The following is a 20,817-nucleotide window of genomic DNA, read 5'->3' as shown; positions in this document are numbered from 1 at the left end:
AGATGCAGACTTCTCTTTCAAAATGTACTGTAACTGGCGTAATTGCGAATTTATTTTCATGGCATGTTATTTGTTATAAACGTGAGAAAGTAAACATGATACTGTTTACATATTGGAATTAAATTTGTGCTACATTCAACAAACCACAAAGCAGATCCCCAATGCAGTATTCCTTTCGTCTAACACATGGTCCGGTCCGACATTGAGCAGAGCCATGTGATTTTATTGATACAAATACATCTTATTAGGCTACTTGTGTACAAAGATAGGGTACATTATATATTAATTGTCAAGTCTTCCCAAAGCCAGTAGGCCAATGCCTGGCCTTGGGACGCCATTGCTAAAAACATTGTGCATTACATGGAATGCATTTTCACCATCAAGTAGACACCAGATAAAAGACCTGTTTATAGACATATCTAGACTTCTAACTATGCAATATCAGAAAACACCCATCAAAACTAAATATTACAAAAAATCTGAGTTAAATGGCACAGATCCCTTCTATGAATACATGAAAATTGTAGGCTAAAATTGCACTTCCAATGAAATGTCAACATGGCGTAGGTGATAATGTCCGATTTAAATATCCAGTCCGTCATTGAGGATAGGTTTGGAGCGAGGGCGAGAGCCTTTGCGAGCAAGATCCCGTTCTCTTTCACTGGCTCTCCTGTCCCTCTCCTTCATCCACTTGTCTCCATCTTCATTTCTCACCCCGCTCTGTCCACCACTCTGAAATCCCCTCACACTCTCAATCTTTCTCCCGTGATCTCCCTCTCTTTTCTCCCCCTGGCTCCCCAGCCGTCCTTTCACACTTTCTCTCTGTGTGTCCTCCTCTTTCCGTGTCCCTCTGACTGTACTGGTCTCAGTCACACCCTTTCTGCTCACTACAAACTCTTCAGTTTGAATCCCTCTCTCTGGTTCTCTTTTTGATTGCTTCCTGTACTCCTCATTGGTCGTTCTATTCATCTCGCCTCTCCTGTCCCTAACCCCTCTTTCTTCCAATTGACGTTTTGGCAGAATTTCTCTCTCAGTCACAGATGTGTCCTTTTGGCTCAATTTCGTGATGTCTCTTCTGTCAATTTTTCCATCAGATGTTCCAATGTCAGGGTTTTCACTTCTACTCCCATGTCTGCGTGCCTCACCTCTCACCACCTCTTTCTTTTTACTCTTCTTAACTCCTCGTTTGTCTGAGACTGTCACATTACATCCCTTTTCAGCATCTCCTTTCTGATCCAAAATCCCTATTCTTGCATCTACTGGCTTTCTGTCAATTTCTTTTTCCTTCTCATTCCTTTTTTCTTCGACCACGACAGCCTTCCCGAGACTGTGTTTATCATGTTCTTTCTTGCTTTCCATCTTTGTGTTGTACCCTACATGTTGATCATTATTCCCACTTCTCTCAGAACCTTCCTTTCTAGCCTCAGCGGATGAACTTTTGTCATCTTTCGCACTTACTTTATTCTGTATCCGGGACCCTTTCTTATCCTCCTCTTTCTCAATCTCATGTGACTTCTCTGACTCTATGGTTTCATTTTGATCAACTACCTTCTCCTTGTCTCTTTCTTTCTTGCTTTCCTTCACCTTTCCCTCACTTCTCTTTTCTTCCTCCTTTTGGTTCTTCTCTTCTTCCTTCTTTTTGTTCTTCTCTTCTTCCTTCTTTTTGTTCTTCTCTTCTTCTTCCTTTTGGTTCTTCTCTTCTTGTTCCTCTTTTTTGCTCTTTTCATTATTTTCCTCTTGAACTTTCTTGTCCAGTTTCTCCTCCATTAGGTCCAATTCCTGATCCAGTTCAGCCAGTTTCACCGGGTCACTCTCCAGGTCATCCTCCACCTCCACCTCTACCTCCTCCTCCTCCTCGATTTCCTCCAGCTCAATACCGTCTATGGTCTTCTGCAGCTGGGTCTTCACCTTGTTCAGCTCCAGCAACCGGTCCTGCAGGTCCTTACACACCTCCCTGATCTTGGAGGCGAACTTTGTCTTGGCTCCCTTGCGCAACTCGTGGGAGTCCTTGGCCAGGAAGAAGACGTCAAGCACCAGGAAGAGGGCAGACATGACGCCTGTGGTGGCGCTGATGGCTTTAGCCGCCTGGGCAGCCCCCCCGGCTGCGCCCAGGACCTGCACGGTGCTGATCAGCTTGTCTGTGTTGATCAAGAGCTGCTTGCCAGCACGTCCGCCCTCTTTCATCACATGCTTGACGTTCTGATTCAGAGCCTTCTTGGCCACACTCTCAGTGTACTTCTCAAAGTCCCACTCCTGGAGGGTGTCCATTCCCTCCTACGAAACCACCCAGAAAGAACATGTTAGGTGAAGGCGTGTGGAAGGATGTGTGTCTGTATACGTGTTTGTTAGCACATGCATTTTAGAGTGTGTTCTAGCATACCTGCACAAACTCCAGGCACTCCCTAATGTCCTTGATGTCATCCTGGTAACTCTGGATCATCTTCTCCACCTTCTTGCGGTCCATGTTGGAATGCACTGTGTCTGTGATATTAGCCGTGGCCGAGGCGATACTTCCCGCGGTCGCCACGCTGATGCCAACCGCGGTGACAATAATGGAGGCTCCGAAGGTGATAGGGGCGAGGATGAGGCCCGTGATGGTGGCAATGCTGCCCACCACACTGGCCACACCCCCTCCCACGGCGGCCTGCACCGTCTTCTTGTGGAATTGGTCCGCAGCGTCCGCCTGTGCGAGCAGCCCCAAAATCTGCTGCTGCAGGGAGGCACCACGCTGGTTGAAGAGATGCACAAAGAGACGAGCCCCCATGAAGACACGGTCGGCGACCTGCTCCACAGCCCTGGAGGAGAGATACCAATGAGATCACTGACAGGACACCGCTGTCCACTGGGAGGAGGTTTGTGGAGAGCAAGATGTGGTGTTGAGGCAAAGCTACGTACATTTCCTCATCTTCTTCTTTGAAGTCGGAAGTTTCATTCCATGTCTCCCAACCTGAGAACCCAGGGTACACATGGCTTCTACTGCATTCCACACAGTAAGGTAAGCTACACTCTCAAGGTTATAGCAGCATTTAACTGTTCGGGTTAAAAACAAGTGAGGACACCCACCCTCCACTGTTCTCCACCAGTCCATAAGGCCATCATTCTCCTAGAGAGAATTACCAGTAAGAAAAACAAAAATGGTTACACATAGAAGGGATGAAAACAGATTTGTGTAACAAAGAGAGGCAGAGAGAAGAACAGAAGGAGAAAGCCACACCTCCTCAGACTCCAGAGGGTTGCCCTCAGTAGGGTAGGCTGACATCTCGGCAGGTTGGAACTCTACTGTGCTCACCTGGAACACACCAGTTAACACACACACACACACACACACACACACACACACACACACACACACACACACACACGCATACACACATAGCATCAGTCCAGCTTAAAATAGACACACCTAAGATTTGTTTTCAAGATCATGCTAAAACCGACCTGCAGTGCGGACAGGTCTTTCATCTCCACTGACTCCTCAATGATAGGAACACAATCATCACGCTGGGGGGCCAGACAAAATACAAGCTAGTTTACACAGAAGCAGGATTTGAATACAGGACAAAGTATGTGGTATAGAACAGTGATAGAAAGGAGGGAGGAAGGATGTGAGCATAGGAAGATGAGAGGAAAAGAGGCAGGTGAAAATGAGAGACGGGTGAAGGGAACACAGGACAGGGACCAGAGAGTAACCGTTCAGACAGTACCTGAGCAGCCAGGGTAAACTTTGGAACTCTGGGTAAAGTCCTCTTCACTCTGAATGACACCACCTTTGGAAAACAGATTGAATCAAACAATTTCACCTCAGATGTACACTATCACTCAGCTTAGAGGTAAAGCATATTTTTCTCACCCATCTTTTCTTTTTGATGGTCCTCTTTCGTCTGAGCTGACCACCTCCCCCTAGTGGCTCTGTGTCCATACTGTCCTGATTAAAAAGAACACGCCAAATGTAAATGGGGTTCATTCCTTAGTCCATTCCATTGTTGTGTGAACATGTAAGTTCCATGTTTGTACCTACCTGTTGCTCAACTGGTTTAGGTTTCCTGCTGAAAATTCCCCCCAGCAGTTTTTTCTCCTAGGTCACAATAACACACACACACACACACACACACACACACACACACACACACACACACACACACACACACACAACAAAAGGGGACGATTGGTAAACTGATAATCACGGTAGTAGAGAAGGAAAAGAATGAGGATGCTGTATGAATGAGGAACTGAATGAGGCTTACCTTGGTGGCGGTGGCATTAGAAAGACTATCGTTACTAGCTGAAAGTTCCCCACACCCAGAAAGACTGTCCTACAGGTAGGATGAAGATTGATCAGTTATCAGAAATTTGCATTTTGGTAGCTGGAAATTCCATAAAACATATTATGTTATGAGCAAGTCACACTGGCATCAGATATAAAATAAGGTTCCGTCTCGTGAGGGAAAAATGACTGATCTGTGGTTGAAGCAACAACAGTCAGAAGGTACATTAGAGCACCACTTGGTAACTTACCTCAGCAGAGATGTTCTCTGCCAGGCTGTCACAGCTAGCTGAGAGCTCCATGTTCTCTGTGAGAGGGTCCTGGAAGATGAGAAGCATAGTTAGACAACCCTTTGATAGATATAAGAAGACACTGCTATGTCAACAAGCAGTAAGAGTAGGGGTTAGGACAAAGCTAGTACCTTAGCAGTAGTGGAACGTTGAGCTGGCTTGGGTGATTTCTTGAACATTCCGCTCAGACCCCCAGTTTTCTATTGGAGCAAATGAAAAGATGTTTGTGCAATCATCACAAAAAGAGATCAGTGCAGAGATACATGTTTAGAATGAGATCCACTTTCTCAGGACAGAGTACCTTAGTGTCTGTGTTCTCTGAGAGGTTGTCATAACTGGCTGATAGATTGTTGTCTAGCCCCAGATTTGAGGCCTGAATTCAAAACAAACACAATTATGAGTCCAAAATAACTCGTCATGACAATAATATATATTCCATGTGTTTAGAATCTAGAAAGTTACCTCTTCTGACTTGGAGCCTTCTGATGTCTTCTGAGCCTTTGTGAACATTCCACCGAAGATGTTTTTCTCCTGACACACATAGAGAAACATGTGAACAATGTCATTGGTAACCAAACAACATCTGCAGAAACTGTGGACAGTATTCAAGGCAAAGCTGAGGCATTTGCTCACCTTAGTATTGTTGTTGTCAGACAGACTGTCACTGCTGGCCGAGAGTTTCCTGTAAGCAGACATATTGTCCTGGAACAGAGCAATAGCTGATTGATAAAAATAACAAAACTAAACAACAACAAAAAAGCCATAGCAACAAGCTGATTTGTATGCACTTGCAGAGTAGGTTGGGCAGGTTCATCCAAACACTCACCTGGGCAGGTGTGTCCTCCTCTGGCACTTTGGGTTTCCTAAGGAGTCCACTGAACAGCCCTTTTTTATCCTGACGATTCACACATTAAGATGAACACATTTGTGATTATCAAGGTCTCATTATTAATGACCAAGATTATCCAAAAGCTAAAGGACCGTTATAACAATGTGACCTTGTGCGACCTTGTCTGACCTTGTGTGACCTTGTGTGCTCTCACCTTAGTGTTGTTGTTCTCTGACAGACTGTCACTGCTGGCTGAGAGATCGCTGAGTGGTGAGGACTGCTTCTCCTGGGGAGGATACAGTTAACTGCTGAGGTACCCCATGAGTATGAGATAACATGGGACCCCCCTCATTGGGAATAATACAAGCCACCTTTCTTGAACTGACTACATAAGGCACTGGTTGTTTGCTGAGAGAGTTCAAGACAAATGTTGCTTTGGGGACGTTTTATCTTATCTTAGACAGGAACCTATTGGTGACATTTCACTTCACGGTGTCGAGGTTATACACACTACCTCTTCAGATGGTTGAGGACATTCAGCATGCGGTGTAGACTTCTTAAACATGTCACTGAACAGGCCGCGCTTCTCCTGAAACACACAAATACAGTTCAGCTTCCAGTTTCTTCTGCTGTACTGACTAAAGTCTTTCACTTCCTCATCCTGCTCACCTTCCTGTCACTTTTCTCAGCCAGACTGTCATTGCTGGCAGACAGCTCACTTCCTGGTTCCTGGTCCTGGAACACAACAGTGGTGGTCAGGTTGGAACTTAGCATGTCACAAACATGACAGTTATGTGATTGAAGCACAGCCTCACCTGGGCAGGGGTGTCATTCTCTGGCACTTTGGGTTTCTTGAGGAGTCCACTGAACAGCCCTCCTTTCTCCTGAAAATGAACACAATGAGATCATAATCTTTGTGATTATTAAGGTGCTGTAGCCAAAGGCTAGATGACTAGTATAACAATACAGGTGAAAAATGTGGGACTTTGTGTGCTCTCACCTTAGTGTTGGTTGTCTCAGTCAGACTGTCGTTGCTGGCAGACAGCTTACTTCCTGGTTCCTTGTCCTGGAACACAACAGGGGTGGTCAGGTTGGAACTTAGCATGTCACAAACATGACAGTTATGTAATGGCATGATGCACAGCCTCACCTGGGAAGGTGGTCTGTCTCCACCTGCTTTGGGGATCTTTTTAAGGAGGCCAGAAAACAGCCCTCCTTTCTCCTGATTGGATGGTTAATTTCACATTAACTGGTAGAAAATCTCTAGTCTCATGAATATTGACCATGTCTGTCGAGGGGTGTATTATAGTGAAGTTGTAAAATTGTGTTTCACCTTAGTGTTACCTGTCTCAATCTGAATGTCATTGCTGTCTGAGAGGTCACTGGGTAATGACTGTGTGTTCTGTGATACAGGAGTTAAGGGTTAAACAAACACTCCTAGCCACCTGAGTCATCAAGCAGTACAGTAGTCAAATAGGAAAACTACACATACGGCTAAATGAAATGTAAATGTAATACACTGCAGCCATATATTGTAAAACAGACAAAGGTTCAAAACATTTTTGTACAAACCTTTTTACAAGTATTTTTTATCAAGGTACATAAATATCCCACCAAAACCAACCTAAATCCCTTAGCACCTTTCCTCTACATTTACCTCCTCTGGCTGCAGGCTCTCAGAGTTCTTGGGAGACTTCCTGAACATTCCAGCAAACATTCCTCCCTTCCCCTGTAAACATGCATATAGCGTTTGTCTCCATTGTTTTATTTCAAAGTAGTGCAGTCATATGGAACAGTAAATTAGATTATATATTTGTTTTTTCAGTTTGAGCACTTCAGCACTGGAGCAGATTTGACAAAGGAGGTTTTCTGTGAGGTGCGCATATTAAGTTGTTAACCACAGTCTGAAGGGGCTAACCTTGGTGGTGGTGTTGTCAGACAGGCTGTCACTGCTTGCCGAAAGTTCACTCTGTGCCGTCTGGTCGTCCTGAGCAACAGATTAAGAGGATAAGAAAACCCCATGGGAGGAGCAACATAGACATTGAGTTTATAACCTGTGCAGACAGGGCATTCCACAATGTAGCAACATCAATGTGCTCTGTTTGACAGCTACATAGGGGCAGATACACCAAGGTAGGTTGAACATGAAAGGGGAAAACCACACAGACCTTTAAGGCAGCTGTTCCCTCTCCTGATGGTCTGGTGCATCTCATTAACTCAAATTGTTCTGGTGCTTTATTGTACATGCTTTACATCGACATTTTCAAAATAATATGTACAAAATATGTATGAGGGAATAAGCTAAAGATAGCTTTATCACCTCTTCTGGCTCAGTGTCCTCAAAAGGTTTTGGAGACTTCCGAAACATTCCACTAAATATCCCTCCTTTCTCCTGAGACGTGAAGAGAGAGTTGACATCAAGTTGTCACGGGATCCCATCAAATCAAAAGAGTGTTGTGTTCATGATCATCAACAAACAGCTCACCTTAGTGTTGTTCTCAGACAGACTGTCGCTGCTGGCTGAGAGATCACTGGGTGATAACAGCTTCTCCTGGGAAGGATAAACAATTAATTGCTGAGGCGTATGCTTACTGTGTAACGACTTATCCTAGAACACAACAATAGTGGGCGTATAGGAACTTAGCATGTCACCAACATAACAGTTATGTGAATGAATCACCTTGGCAAGCGGTCCATCTCCAGCTGCTTTGGGGATCTTTTTGACGAGGCCAGAAAACAGCCCTCCTTCCTCCTGATTGGAATGGCTAATATTTACTTTCATTGGTTGCAAATCCCTTGTCTCATGAAGATTCTCTTCACATCTGATTAAGGTTAGTGGGTGTATCACGGTACAAATTGACTATTGTGTCTCACCTTAGTGTTGCGGTTGTCAGAGAGACTGTCATTGCTGTCCGAGAGCTCACTGTGTAATGAATGCTTGTCCTGAAAGATCAAAAGTATTAAACAAGTAACCTACTTGAGAATGGCCTACTTTGTGACAATGTTGGAACTTCATCATTAAGATTTCTTGGTTCACAAAAATGTGTATAATACATTTTCATAGGAGGGAATATACAAAATAGAATATTCCTAATAGAGCTTCGTTACCTTTGTGCCCTCAGTAGGTTTGGGAGTCTTCCGGAACATTCCATGGAATAATCCTCCTTTCCCCTGAAAAATAGAGAGATTTAAGATTGTTGGATGGCAAGAAGTTGTTAGAGAATCTGTTCAGATGAATGTTTTTAATAACCATTAACAAGCCAGCTGACCTTAGTGTTGTTGTTCTCAGAGCAGACATCAAGCTCACTGTGTAAAGACTGCTCCTTTAAAATATGAAAAAGAAAACAAAGAATAAACGACAAAACGTGCCATGAGATCTTTCTTCTTCTTTAGAAGATTTTCTAAGGATGCCAAGAAGTATTCTTCTCTTCCCAGGAGTTATTAAATAAATATTCGACACTTTAATGTGATCAGGTCAGGTTGGAGTTCTTTGTGCATGGACAGTTTTATATCATTTTTTTCCTACTAGTAATTCCTAAGTGAGTGTGATCTGTTGTCATATCCCCATTCTCATCAGGATCCCTGCTCACTGTGCTGACTAGGCACACATCAAAACAATAACATCAGCCGGGATCATCATCAATCCTTTCAGTATCCTCTGGAACAGGATGGATTTGACATTAGGAAAGATGTCTATGTTACCATCGTCAACACACACCTGTTTGGTCTCAGGTGTCTCGTTTGCAGGGGTTTCCCAAGGCCTCTCTGTATCGGGCTCTGACATGTTGACACTCTGAAGGAGAACGCACATAATCAGAACACAAACTGTGTGTATATATATATATATATCGGCGAAACAAAAGGAAAATCTCTTGAAGGCACAGCCACCTACTGAAAATGTAGAAACTTGATCTGTTGGTGCCTTCTGAAACATTCCAATAAGAGCCCCTACTTTGTTCTATGTAAACAGGAGAGTTACATAATTTGAAAGTCAGTCAGGGATTTAGATTTTTGTTGATGATATTTGATCGTTTTTGTTGCGTATGTGTAACAAATTTGACCATTTGCATGAGGGAATAGTCCTACCTGCTTGTATTCGGTCCCAACTCTGTCTTTTGAGTCCTCAGATTTGTCATTTTCTCTGCAGTCCTGTTAGGGATTCAATGGGGTATATTATGCCTTGCAAAAATAAAAAGAGCTGTGACATGATTGCATGCACACGTACTGCCTTTGTGTCCTCAGTCTGCATCCTCTTCCAGTTGCTTTTGGGGAACGTATTATTCAGTTCCTGCATATCAACAACAACTGCATATCAATATTGGGGGGGGACAGATCCCCCCCCCCAATATTCAAATCTGGTCAAAATGTCCCCCCCAATATATTGATATAAAAATACAAATATGAATGTGCTACGCTTCTACAGGCAACCACACACGCTGTCCGAAATATTCATAAAAAATTCAATGTGTCCCCCCCAATGTTGACTCCATGGCTACGGCCTTGACTGTGACCCTCACTCCCACAACATGTCCCTCATAGCAGTAGGTAACAATAGGGTTGAAAAGGAATGTTGAGGGCTTTGTGTTCATTACTTCCTGTACCTTTTCAGTGGGTTTAGGAGGAACTGCAGCTGTCTTGGGTGACCTGCCTTTATGTCCTCTCTGAATGAGCATCTCATTGACCTGGCCAAAGCAAAAATAGTCTCATTTACTAATAATTATTTTTACAATTAATCTCTGTTACGTTTCCAGCGAGGCATATTTAGGCATACAAATACAGCAGCATACATAGGTACATAACCCACATTCACATATAGCGACAAATACATTGAGGATATAAAAGATAGATGTGCACCTGGTTGTCATTTGTTGCTGGCTTCCTGATGTGACTGTATATGGCCACATTGTTCAACTCCTGTCAAGATCATCAATGTAAGAGTAAGACATGTTGTTGTCTCATATTGGAATGGAGAGAAATGTTTAATAATAGTAATAAGGATAAATTGTATTTGTAATGCACCTTTCTTGCACTCATAGGGCTACAGTACAAGAAAAGTTACAATCATAAAACATAATATAAAATAAAAATAAGAACAGACACAATTAAATTAACAATTAAAAAAATTATTAAAAAGGTAGGTTTTAAGCAAATTCAGGAGGGTCGACCTACTGCATCCGAAGGTCTGGGAGGAACCACAGGTGTTGGTTTCTTTATACTGCCATTCTCAAGGCTATTCCCGTTGACCTGGAAGATGACTAAGCACAGTTAGTTCTACGTTCGTTATCCAAAAAGTTCAGAACTATTGTCTTCCGATATGACACAACTTTACCTCATATACTGGTTTTGGTCGGGGCTTAGGCTGTGGATCGAAGATGGTAGGCTATTAGATAGACCAACATATGGGTTGGGTTCGTGTGAGTCGTATTACAAAACAATGATATGAACAATGGTGTTCAATTCATGTGTTATGTGGTATGGGTTGTTACACTACGAATCTTAAAAGCACTCACTTGATTCGGTTTGTTTTTCTTCACAACTGGCTCGCACTGCTCCATCCCGCGGCTGATAACAACAGAGACAGACGTTCAGAGTTAAAGAATTATAAAGCACCCTCAATGTCTTATACAAGCGGTTATGTGGCCATCTCTCACGTGTCTGTACTCAGTTAAAATGGTTCAAAACTGACATGTCTGTATCCTGAAGGTCCAACTCTCATCATATCTTGTCCAACCGGAAAAGTACAAAGGAACCACATACGCGCAAGTATACGAAACCAACTCAGACTACTTCTGAAATAAGAGACCAAAGACTGAAATATGAGAAGCACTCTTAACTACAGTCATTTAAAACTGGTATGTACGTACTGTATCCAATCAGGGTAAAACATACAGTTATAGTTTTATTTAGTGCCAACAACATATTATTATCAACGCTACACAGGCAGGCACATCTGTTTATAATTACATGGAGCCACGCCACACTACACAGCCGCGCACCATCATCCACAAAAACTTCGAATATTAAGAACAGATATTTTGCGACAGCATTGGTGCACTCTATAATTTTAACCGAAACTTACATTTATATAAAAACAAAGTGATTCCCTTATTCAGAATTGAACCACTTCCCCGAAACTGGAGACGGACCGTGAGACAGTGAGGTTTTTTTGTTTTGTACCCTCACCTATTTTTTTCCACCTGGGAACGGGGTGTGGTTACATCCTTACCTGTACAGAACATGTGAGTGGAACAAATGAATTTGGCTTCTGACTCATTCACTCTATTGTTTCTCTGCCATCAAAACATGGGGCGGGAGTATCTGTGCTCTTCTAAACACAGGAATGGACTCAAGGTTGGGACTGTGACAGTCTAATGTCTAGTTCAAGTTCAAGTCTTTTATTGTCAGATGCACAGAACAACACAAAGTCAGACTGGGCATTGTCTAGTCAGAATGTGAGAGAAGATTAGTGCAGTAAATGTGCAATGGGGTCTGGTTCAATCCTGTGTCAAATCATCTGTTAACTTTAATAACTGTGTATAATGCACAGCCGTGTGATTGAAAGAAGCAGAATATGGAAAGGAATTCGTAATCCTTCTTTATGTGCACCTTTATTAGAGGCAACAAACCTTTACCCTTTCGTTGTTGTACAAGTACTGCAGAAATACACTGCCAACCAACACGCTTAAGCAAACATAATCACAATGTATCCCATAATGAGCAAACACAACTAAAAAATAAAAGATAGGACTTCAAGGTACGCCTAATGACGGGATAAAAAAAACCTGGCTGAATTTACGCTTAGCCCATCAACCCTGAAACTGTTGTTTTCTACTGATATCAATGTTGCCTGGCTCTGTGTAACACGTTTTTACATGTGTAAGCGTCATCTCGATGAGGCTATTAAGGTAGTTTGCAGCTACTGGGGAAAGCGGATGATGGTCAGGTACTTGTGTGTTTGTGACGGACTTGAGAGAAGGCTATGGTTTGGCTGGAGAGGTGGTAATTCCTGGACAGTGATTAAAATGAGGACCTCCGTGTCATCCCAGTGAATCAGTCAGAAATAATGAAATGAAACAGTGGCGTAATGTTTGAAATACCACTTACATTTTTATTATATAAATAGTCAAAATATGAAATCAGTTTACAACACCAATATCCTCAGCATCAAGCTGAGAGCAGATTCCAGCATTAGTAACACCCAGGATAAGTACCACCCCTCTGTTATAGGAATCTCTTCACTTAGCCCCCCAGCCCCCTTCAATGTGATCACTGGTACCAACCTCAAGGAAAATGAGACAAAACTGCAGCTCTGGAAAAAATTTATAAACTTTGTTTATAAAATAAAACCCATACCTTTTACACATACCTATAAATAGTAAAACCATTAAAAAGATAATTTTGCAGTGATCTCTCCTGAGTTGTACATAGCACACCTGAAAGTTCTGTAACAGAAGCATCATAAACATTCAGAATAAATAGTAAAAGTTCTACTCTTAAGTCTTGTTTATGCTGTTAAATAAGTGTGAAAGTTTCAATATGAACTAAAATCCAACCTAAGAAACCCAAGTTGTCTCACAAACCAACTAACTAATGTCTGAGTCTAAAAATCAATCAAAATGTAAAAATCATAAGATACGCTCTTTAAAGAGTGATTTTATAAGAGTAGCAGTTTCGGATGGTTATTCTGATTTTTTAGAGAGTGAGTGTAGTGAAAGACAGTGCCTTGTACTGGCCTTCATGTTTTGAACATAACATGGATTGGACAGTACATTGTTCTCACTAAAAGAGACCGGACACATTTAGGTTTTGCTGTTATATGAGGGATTGCCTTCATCGGCCATTTCATTTTTTTTCTTACATAACTCATCATCATTGTCATCAGAGTAGTCAAAAGTTTTAGCTTTCTCAGTAGCAAGTGAGTCAGCACCTTCTTTGTCATTGTCGGGCGTGTTGGCTGACTGGAGCTCATCACGAATGCCATTGAGTTCCACCAATCCTTCATGAAGCTGGAGAGCTACCTCCCTAATCTTAGCTGCAAATTCAGACTTGGCGCCCTTCTTCAGCTCTTTGGAGTCCTTTGCCACAAAATAGATGTCCATGCCCACAAACAGACCAGTCAGCACCCCTGTGGCCATGCTGGCAATCTGGACAGCTCTGGCTGCCGTACTACCCGCCACATTGGCAATCTGCACCACCCGCATAATCTCATTAGCATTGATGAGGATGGCCTTGCCTGCCATGGCCCCGTCCTCATAGATGTTGTTGAGGCTCGGGAAGTCTCGGTTATATCCATGGTTTTTAATCTTGAGCACGTCAAACTTGCGCAAGTTCTCAATCCCCTGCTTGATGAACTTCATGCACTTGTTGATGTCGGCCATCTTTTCCTGGTAGTCTCCTACGATGTGCTCCACTTTCTTGCGGTCCAAGGAGTTGTTGACTTGGTTGGAAATGCCGGCACCGGCGGAGGTGAGCCCACCTGCCGTAGCAACACCTAGACCCACAGCCGTTACAATCAAGGAGGTTCCCATGGTGAAAGGGGCCAGCGCGAGGCCTGCAATGGTGGCCACCCCCCCGATGGCGCTGGTGGAGCCGCCAGTGATCTGGGCGATCTTGGTCTTCTTGTTGAAGAGGTCCAGGCCGTCAGCGATGCTGTTCAGGTCAATGACGTGCTGCCACAGGCTCTCAGCCCGCTCTGAGAAAAGCTTGTTGAAGACCCGGATGCCTTTCTGCACCTTTTCTGCAGTCAATGCAAACGCCCTGAAACACAAGTTCATGAATACTCACTCCACAAACATTTACCATGGAATAAAACTGGGTCACGTGTGTTTTAGGATTAACACGGTTCTATGACACCTACTTGGCCTCTTCTTTTTCAGTCAAGTCCTCTTCTTGAGCCATGTCCTCCCATTCTGAAAGTGGACAATATAATTTAAATGTTATGTATGTTATTTACTTGCTATATTGTTGTGAGCCAACGTGCCAAGGACACATTAATTTGTAATGTACATTTTGTGGAAAATACAATTCTCTAATGTAATCAAAACCAGTGTGTTTTTGTGTGTAATGGACTTACGCTCCACTGTGTTCCACCACTCCATAAGGTTTTCCACATCTTGATCTGACTCATTTTCATTTCGGTCTACACGGAACTCCTCCAGTTTGTCAAATAAGGATTTCGTGCCATCTACATTCTAAGAGAAGAAATAATTTTGTCAGGAAATATAAAGCTTCTGTATAACATGGTATTGGCTGTAAGGTCAGTGCGGCCTGAAACCAGACTAATATTTCATGAGCAACCACAGAGAAAGAAAAGAAGACAGGGAAATCGTGCCATCAGATTGAGAATGAGAACACTTCTCTGCTATTTTGCAGAAGTAAAGACAAGTTGCCTTTGGGCGCATAGAACAAGGAAGCAGAGGACGTAGTTTGGGCATGTAGCAGTCTGTGATAGGAATGCAAATATGGGGGAGGGGTAGACTCGGAGGGTGAGGGGTTTAGTGTTTGCGAAAAAACGAACCGCATGTCTTTTAATGATCTCATTCTGGCATCAGGTCATGTCCCTGTCAGATGATGACAAAATAAGAGGAGGAGTAGAATAAAACTGATGAGTCATTTGACCAAAAAAAAAAACATGTGACCGTCATTTTTGGATCCTGGACCATTTAGAAAGGCAATATAAAACATACAAAAACTGGGGGAACCGATGTGTAGATCCTAGAAAAGCAAAACAAAAAGCGAGGCTGGATCATTAGAACAAATTCTCTTTTTTAATGACAGCGTGGCTGGAGAAAAAATGGCCACGAGACAGGAAGCAGGGGAGGATGTGGGGGGATAAAGAAGGTAGATACAGGAGGGTATTTTCAGTAGCTCAGTCTCTTTCAAAGCAGGAGTGTGAGTATGCAGTATAACTGTGTTAAAACAATGTTTGTAGGAATGTGATGGAACAGTGCTGACCTCTGCAGAGTTGCTGCCTGTTGCTCCCTGCTGTCCCTCTGTATTCTTCTGCATGGTTTTAGCCTGAAACGAACGCTCAGTTACACCTCTCTCAGGCTGGTGGATGCCTTAGTTTGTGTTTAATGTTGTTCTAATGTGTAGGTGTTACCTTAGCCGCGCCACGTGGCATGAATGGATTATGCCTCTTGGGTTTTTTCTGTTTCACCTTAAAAATGTGAGTGAAAATAATACATTTGTGAGATAAGACAAATTTTCTGGGTTCCACCATCATCTTAAACCAGTGAGAATATGTGACACTCCAGAATAATGTACCTTTTTGCTCTCAGACGGGTTAACCTCCTCTTCTTCTCTATCCTTCTCTTCCTCATTCTGTTCTCTGGTGGAAACAGATTGTCCCTCTTTAAGGACTTCATCATCAGATTGGTCCTTGGGGAGTAAACATGAAATAAGCACAAATATTATTTATAGGACTAACTTTCTTACATTCAAGGTGGTTACATTCAAGACTTGATATGTGTACTGAATACCTGATTGGCCTTCTTATGCTTTTGCCAACCACCTTTTACAGATCTGTTAAGCTCCTAAAATAATAAGGACATGAAAGCCAAAATTACACAGCATTCCACCATCCATTATATTCTTATAAGCCACGATGTACATATAGTAGAAACACCATATGGTCAGTCTCCTACTAGGCAGGCTTACCTCTTCAGTGGGTCTAGGAGGAACTTCAGGACTCTCAGTCATCATCCCTGCTCTCTCTCTGGGGATCATATTCCTGCTAGCCTGAGAATGAGAAAGACAAATATAGCCAAGCCAAATATTGCGATGACACCAGAAGTACATACCAAAAATGGTCAAATCAAACAGACTAATGTGAATGGTACCTTACCTGACTGTCCTCTGCCTCTCTCCTCCTCAGTTTGTCCCGGGTGGCAGTACCCTTCAGCTGCTGTGGAGAGGTGATAAGCTACGGTGAACACGCTCCCGGCACCAGACACACGTGAGGAGGAGGGTTGGTCTGCATCACCTACCTCCTCCGTGGGTCGGGGGGGAATCTCAGGCTCTGTGCTCCTCTCCTTCTGCCCTTGCTGGATCAGATTTCTGCTTTCGACCTGACAAGGACAAGTACACACACTGTTCAGCCTGGACTCTGAGTATGACCAATCAGCCCTCGAAGCAAGCTGGAGGGAGGAACCATCTGGTGGGGATGGACGGAAGAGGAGGAGACAATGAAGAGTGTACTTTTGAAGGAACATTTGTGTGTGTGTGTGTGTGTGTTGTCAGATGTGACTGACCGTTTTTGTATTTTTCTCCTTCCCCTCCAGCTGCTTGTCGTGGTGTCTGGGTAGCTCAGCTACCTCAGCGTCCTTCTGAACAAGCACCAAGTACAGAAACAATTAACTGAGACTTAACGTAAGTCTCTCATTCACCACGCTGGAAAGCGAACTGCCACCACCTTCCTTGAAACTAAAACTACCTGCTTTATCTTTAGTCTGTTACAGACTCCAGCATAACCCCAAACACAATTATACAACCAGTCTTATCACCTGTAGCACCACTACTATTACAACTAGTACCATCACCAGCCATTGCTACTACAAGCACCAACACACAATGCTCCAAATACATTCAACAAGATCGTTACTTTAGGCGCAGAGCGGAATGGATTCAGTTTGGACATGGCTCCAACCACAACATTCTGAGAGGGAAGAGTTGGTAATTTACACACTTAAATAAGCAGTGAAACATGAACAAATATATGGCCTCCAAATATTTAGATGAGGTCAAGGCAAATGCACACCTGTTTATGGCTTGATGGTTTCTCAGAGCTGGCAGGTGGTTCTTCACTGTCTGTTCTAGTTTCATTGTCTTGCTGTGGAATAAAGACAGGGGGAACAACCTGAACACTTTGTTTTGACACTGAGTTCTGTATCACATGTTTATCAAAGAGAATCATTCACTGCATCACTGCCCCACAACCAGGACATTGTTCAGTCCTCACTTTGGGAGCAGCATAGTGAAACAGATTCAGCTTTGTCATGGCTCCAACCAGCTTGTTCTGTTGATGAAGGTAAATCAAGGAATATTAATTCTCTGATTAAAAACAGGACATTGTGTTATTGCTGTTGACATTTGATCTGTACACACACCTGTTTAGAACTTGACTGTTGTTCACAGTCATCCATCTTCTCTGAGTCACTCTCCTACAGGAATGATACAGGGTTTACCTGTTTGAGTGAGTCTGGCATTTAGGTCAAATAAATTAATACAGAAACAAAACCAAAATACCCACCTGCTTGGTTTTAGAAAGCTTCTCTGTAGAAGTGGGCCTCTGACTGGAGTCTGTTGTGAGAGCAGCTCTGTCCTCATCCTGTGTATAGAGGTTCCCTCAGTTCCATCTGCATGGTGAACTCTGGACATCTACTAAGGTAGATCATCTACTAATACTGATACAGACACTTACCCTAGTGGTAGAACTGAACGGATTCCGAAAAATCTTCCCCATCACTCCACCCTGAGATGATTATATAAAAAAAACTACAATAGCCAATCATATTGTGACACCCATTTAACCATTATTAAGCTTTTCACTTAATGATCACAGACACATTTCCAGTAGAATACCTTAATGAAAAGCAGAATGGCTATTGTTAAGTAGTACATTATGTAAAAAAAAAGATCTAAATAAAATGGGAGTTGGGTGAAGATAAGCAGGACTCACCTTAGAGGTCGTCTCTGAGAGACTGCCACTGCTGGGAGAGAGATCACTGCCTACTGGCAATTCATCCTACAACACACAAACCACAATGTTACATTTGTACACACAGCAGAGATCATCCTAGACTTAATTTCATTAAACGGTAACACTTTAGAATAATGGTCCATTGTTAACGAGTAGCTATGCAGGAAGTAATAGGTTGGACTACATTAACACCGAACTTAATACTATTAACTAATATATAGTATTAAGTTCGGTGTTATAGTATTAAGTTCGGTGTTAATGTAGTACAACCTATTACATGGTTGCACTGACTGAAGTAGGACTCACCTTTGAGGTAGTTTCGGAAAGACTGACACTGCTGGCTGAGAGATCATTTTGTACAGACAAGTAATCCTGAAAGAAATTGGAAATTGTTTTGAGGGAATGTTTTCCCCAAAAAAACTTCTCTAAGAACATAAAAAAGGATTTAGTATCCTACCTGTTTAGTCCTTGATTGCTTTTCGCTGGTCAGTGGATTGTTCTCCTGGTCCTGATTGAAAAAAACTGAATATCATGAATGCTGGCTAACATGGCAAAGTAATGCTTCTATCTGTATGGCACAGGATTCTCACGTTGGATGATGAGCTGAAAGGATTCCAACGGATTTTGGGCATAACTCCACCCTAAGAGGGGAACATTAGCACTGTTTAGGGTACGGCCCATGCAAAGGCTTTGGTTGGCTGATATGGCGGTGCTTGCACACCTATGCAATGTTTACAAAGACAGAAGCTCCATCAGAACAAATCAGGGTGGAAACAGGCCTCTTAAAACAGACTTACCTTTGAGGTGTTCTCTGTGAGACTGTCACTGCTGCCTAAGACGTCGCCTTGAGCAGGCAGGCTGTCCATATCGTCCTGGAAGAGACAACATGAGCTTCCTGAAACTACATGGCTAAAAGAATCCAAGTAGAAATGCTGTATTGTTGCTGCACCATTTCTCAGGTTAACCGGTCAGCATTAAAAAAAGAATATAACGAACAAAGTCATTTCCTAATCAGAAACACACAACAAACCTTACTTGTGAGTGAAATCTTCTACCCAAAGGCTTAGGGGACTTTTTAAACATTCCACCGAACACCCCTCGCTTCTCCTTTAAAACAAGTTGCAAGTCACTTTATAGAAATAACGCTAATAGCAGTACCCAATTATTTTGAGTCAAACTTACATTTGTGTTGTTTCCAGAAAGACTGTCACTGCTGGCTGAGAGATCACTGTCTACTGACATTTCATCACCCTCCACTGTAAGTGTTGGCTAAACAAAGATCATTTTAAATAAATAATAATAATACAATTAATTGGTTCTATAAACAAAAACACTGTCCACTCACCTGAGTATGTGTCTCATCTCGAGATGGCTCTGAAGTCTTCTTAAATAGCCCTTTAAGCATGCCTCCTTTCTCCTTAAAATATGAATGAAGTCAGTGAGGATGCTGGCGAATCACGTGAAAACTGCTGCATGACTCCCACTCTGGGGTCTTAATCCAACTCACTTTGTTGTTGTTGTTAGACAGACTGTCATTGCTGTGAACTGATGAGTTATCCTGTGAAGAATATGTAGCACAGTAACACTGGGTTTGAGACCAAGATGTGGACACATTTACAACATGTATAACGATTAAAATCAGCTAGGCGTACCTGAAGAGATGTTGATGAGAGTTCTGTAGATTTTGAGGATCTTTTAAACACACTGCTGAACATTCCTCCCTTCCTGGGACGAAAAAGTCGTATAGGAAGATGTGATTTCACATTGAAAACCTCTCTAACCGCCAGTTGTCAATGATTTCATACAAAACACTTAATCTAACACAAAAGAGACGGTGCCTGACTCTTGTGAGGTGTAACCACATCGGCAGAACCATCAACCGTTTCACCACTTCATGGTCTTAACTCGTGAGGGTTAGCAGCTAGGAATGCATACTTAAACCTGAAACAACTTAGTAAAAAAACAGTTTACTCACCTTGACCTTCCATCACACTCCAAATCCAAACTATTATAAAGCGACTTCCGCTCCTGTAAAAACACAAACTTAAGAGTCAAGGTCATCTGTATTTGGACTACTTTCAATGTAGAGCACGAAAACAGCAGCATACGAATGCCAATCTAAAACAACACGTGACCACAAAAAGTGTAAATTTCCACCAACTAATACTAGACTACTAACCATTATTCTGTTGGATGATTTATTGTTTGGAAGTTAAAGTTCCTTAAATCCTTTCATTTGTTTACTGCGTTGTGCGTGGCTGGCGTTGGACTCCGTTCGTCCGCTGACTTTATGCTGCTGTTGAGTGGAGCTTCCAGTTGAAATGCGATACGCACTTCTCACTTGGTCCAACACCCACTATATTGTCCTGTTGTTCATGGAGTGTTCAGAAGAAACCAGCAAATTACCTTCCCCGGAGTACCAAACCGGGTAGGTAGAACAGGGCGTTGTTCTCTTAGTCTGCAACTGTGAGGTCAAGTGCTCAGGTGAGTTTGTGACTGTAGCCTATTCTTTGATCTGACAATCTTTATTTTAGAGCATGACGGTAAATTTCCTGGCAAATTTCCAAGTAGGTAATCATTTTGGCAGTAGAGGGAGACAGAGATTGAGTTAAAATATTGTACATTTTATTGAAATCGGTAGACGTATCTGTTGTATGAATGTTTCCACTTAACGTGTGTACCACTGAGAGGCACTGGATTTCGTTGTACAGTCGTGCAATGACAATAAGAGTCA

The 20,817-nt window shown here is 42.6% G+C and overlaps 2 protein-coding genes across 11 annotated transcripts; both read right to left on the bottom strand.

Annotated features, from left to right (window-relative positions):
* Window positions 1–174: 174 nt before the first annotated feature.
* apold1a (apolipoprotein L domain containing 1a) lies at window positions 175–11,497 on the bottom strand. Of its 7 annotated transcripts, XM_062482514.1 has the most exons (41): window positions 11,463–11,497; window positions 10,894–10,945; window positions 10,713–10,742; window positions 10,553–10,627; window positions 10,238–10,297; window positions 9,985–10,065; window positions 9,609–9,671; window positions 9,470–9,532; window positions 9,276–9,341; window positions 9,102–9,176; window positions 8,653–8,706; window positions 8,492–8,554; window positions 8,258–8,326; window positions 8,064–8,135; window positions 7,869–7,934; window positions 7,704–7,775; window positions 7,302–7,370; window positions 7,041–7,112; window positions 6,717–6,785; window positions 6,534–6,605; window positions 6,384–6,449; window positions 6,199–6,267; window positions 6,053–6,118; window positions 5,898–5,972; window positions 5,598–5,669; window positions 5,381–5,449; window positions 5,188–5,256; window positions 5,017–5,085; window positions 4,856–4,927; window positions 4,686–4,754; window positions 4,516–4,584; window positions 4,245–4,313; window positions 4,019–4,075; window positions 3,851–3,925; window positions 3,705–3,767; window positions 3,439–3,501; window positions 3,215–3,289; window positions 3,064–3,103; window positions 2,896–2,947; window positions 2,381–2,795; window positions 175–2,274 (listed from the first exon to the last, which is right to left on the bottom strand). In XM_062482514.1, the coding sequence occupies exons 2-41, from the start codon at window positions 10,936–10,938 to the stop codon at window positions 583–585; spliced, it is 4,602 nt and encodes a 1,533-aa protein (XP_062338498.1). In that variant the 5' UTR covers window positions 10,939–10,945; window positions 11,463–11,497; the 3' UTR covers window positions 175–582. The 7 variants fall into 7 exon arrangements, with proteins under 7 accessions (XP_062338498.1, XP_062338499.1, XP_062338501.1 ...); XM_062482515.1 differs by lacking the exons at window positions 9,609–9,671; window positions 11,463–11,497 and having other exon boundaries at window positions 10,894–11,039; XM_062482517.1 differs by lacking the exons at window positions 5,598–5,669; window positions 5,898–5,972; window positions 11,463–11,497 and having other exon boundaries at window positions 10,894–11,039.
* Window positions 11,498–12,465: 968 nt separating this feature from the next.
* Window positions 12,466–20,565, bottom strand: apol1 (apolipoprotein L, 1). 4 transcript variants are annotated; one of them, XM_062481240.1, is made up of 29 exons: window positions 20,263–20,565; window positions 20,059–20,111; window positions 19,736–19,808; window positions 19,591–19,641; window positions 19,429–19,500; window positions 19,266–19,352; window positions 19,119–19,190; window positions 18,881–18,955; window positions 18,674–18,724; window positions 18,541–18,591; window positions 18,390–18,455; window positions 18,063–18,128; window positions 17,805–17,855; window positions 17,634–17,711; window positions 17,491–17,544; window positions 17,343–17,399; window positions 17,142–17,213; window positions 16,986–17,039; window positions 16,636–16,710; window positions 16,372–16,452; window positions 16,230–16,289; window positions 16,043–16,123; window positions 15,865–15,918; window positions 15,650–15,763; window positions 15,486–15,542; window positions 15,338–15,400; window positions 14,457–14,574; window positions 14,241–14,292; window positions 12,466–14,140 (listed from the first exon to the last, which is right to left on the bottom strand). In XM_062481240.1, exons 1-29 carry the CDS (start codon window positions 20,263–20,265, stop codon window positions 13,183–13,185), a joined length of 2,799 nt encoding a protein of 932 aa, XP_062337224.1. In that variant the 5' UTR covers window positions 20,266–20,565; the 3' UTR covers window positions 12,466–13,182. The 4 variants fall into 4 exon arrangements, with proteins under 4 accessions (XP_062337224.1, XP_062337225.1, XP_062337227.1 ...); XM_062481241.1 differs by having other exon boundaries at window positions 19,429–19,497; XM_062481243.1 differs by having other exon boundaries at window positions 20,490–20,530.
* Window positions 20,566–20,817: the final 252 nt, after the last annotated feature.

The sequence above is a fragment of the Osmerus eperlanus genome, chromosome 16, assembly GCF_963692335.1.
Source record: "Osmerus eperlanus chromosome 16, fOsmEpe2.1, whole genome shotgun sequence".
NCBI classification, from domain to species: domain Eukaryota; kingdom Metazoa; phylum Chordata; class Actinopteri; order Osmeriformes; family Osmeridae; genus Osmerus; species Osmerus eperlanus.
Note: the sequence above shows the minus strand (reverse complement) of the source record. Positions and strands in the feature narration are given on the sequence as shown.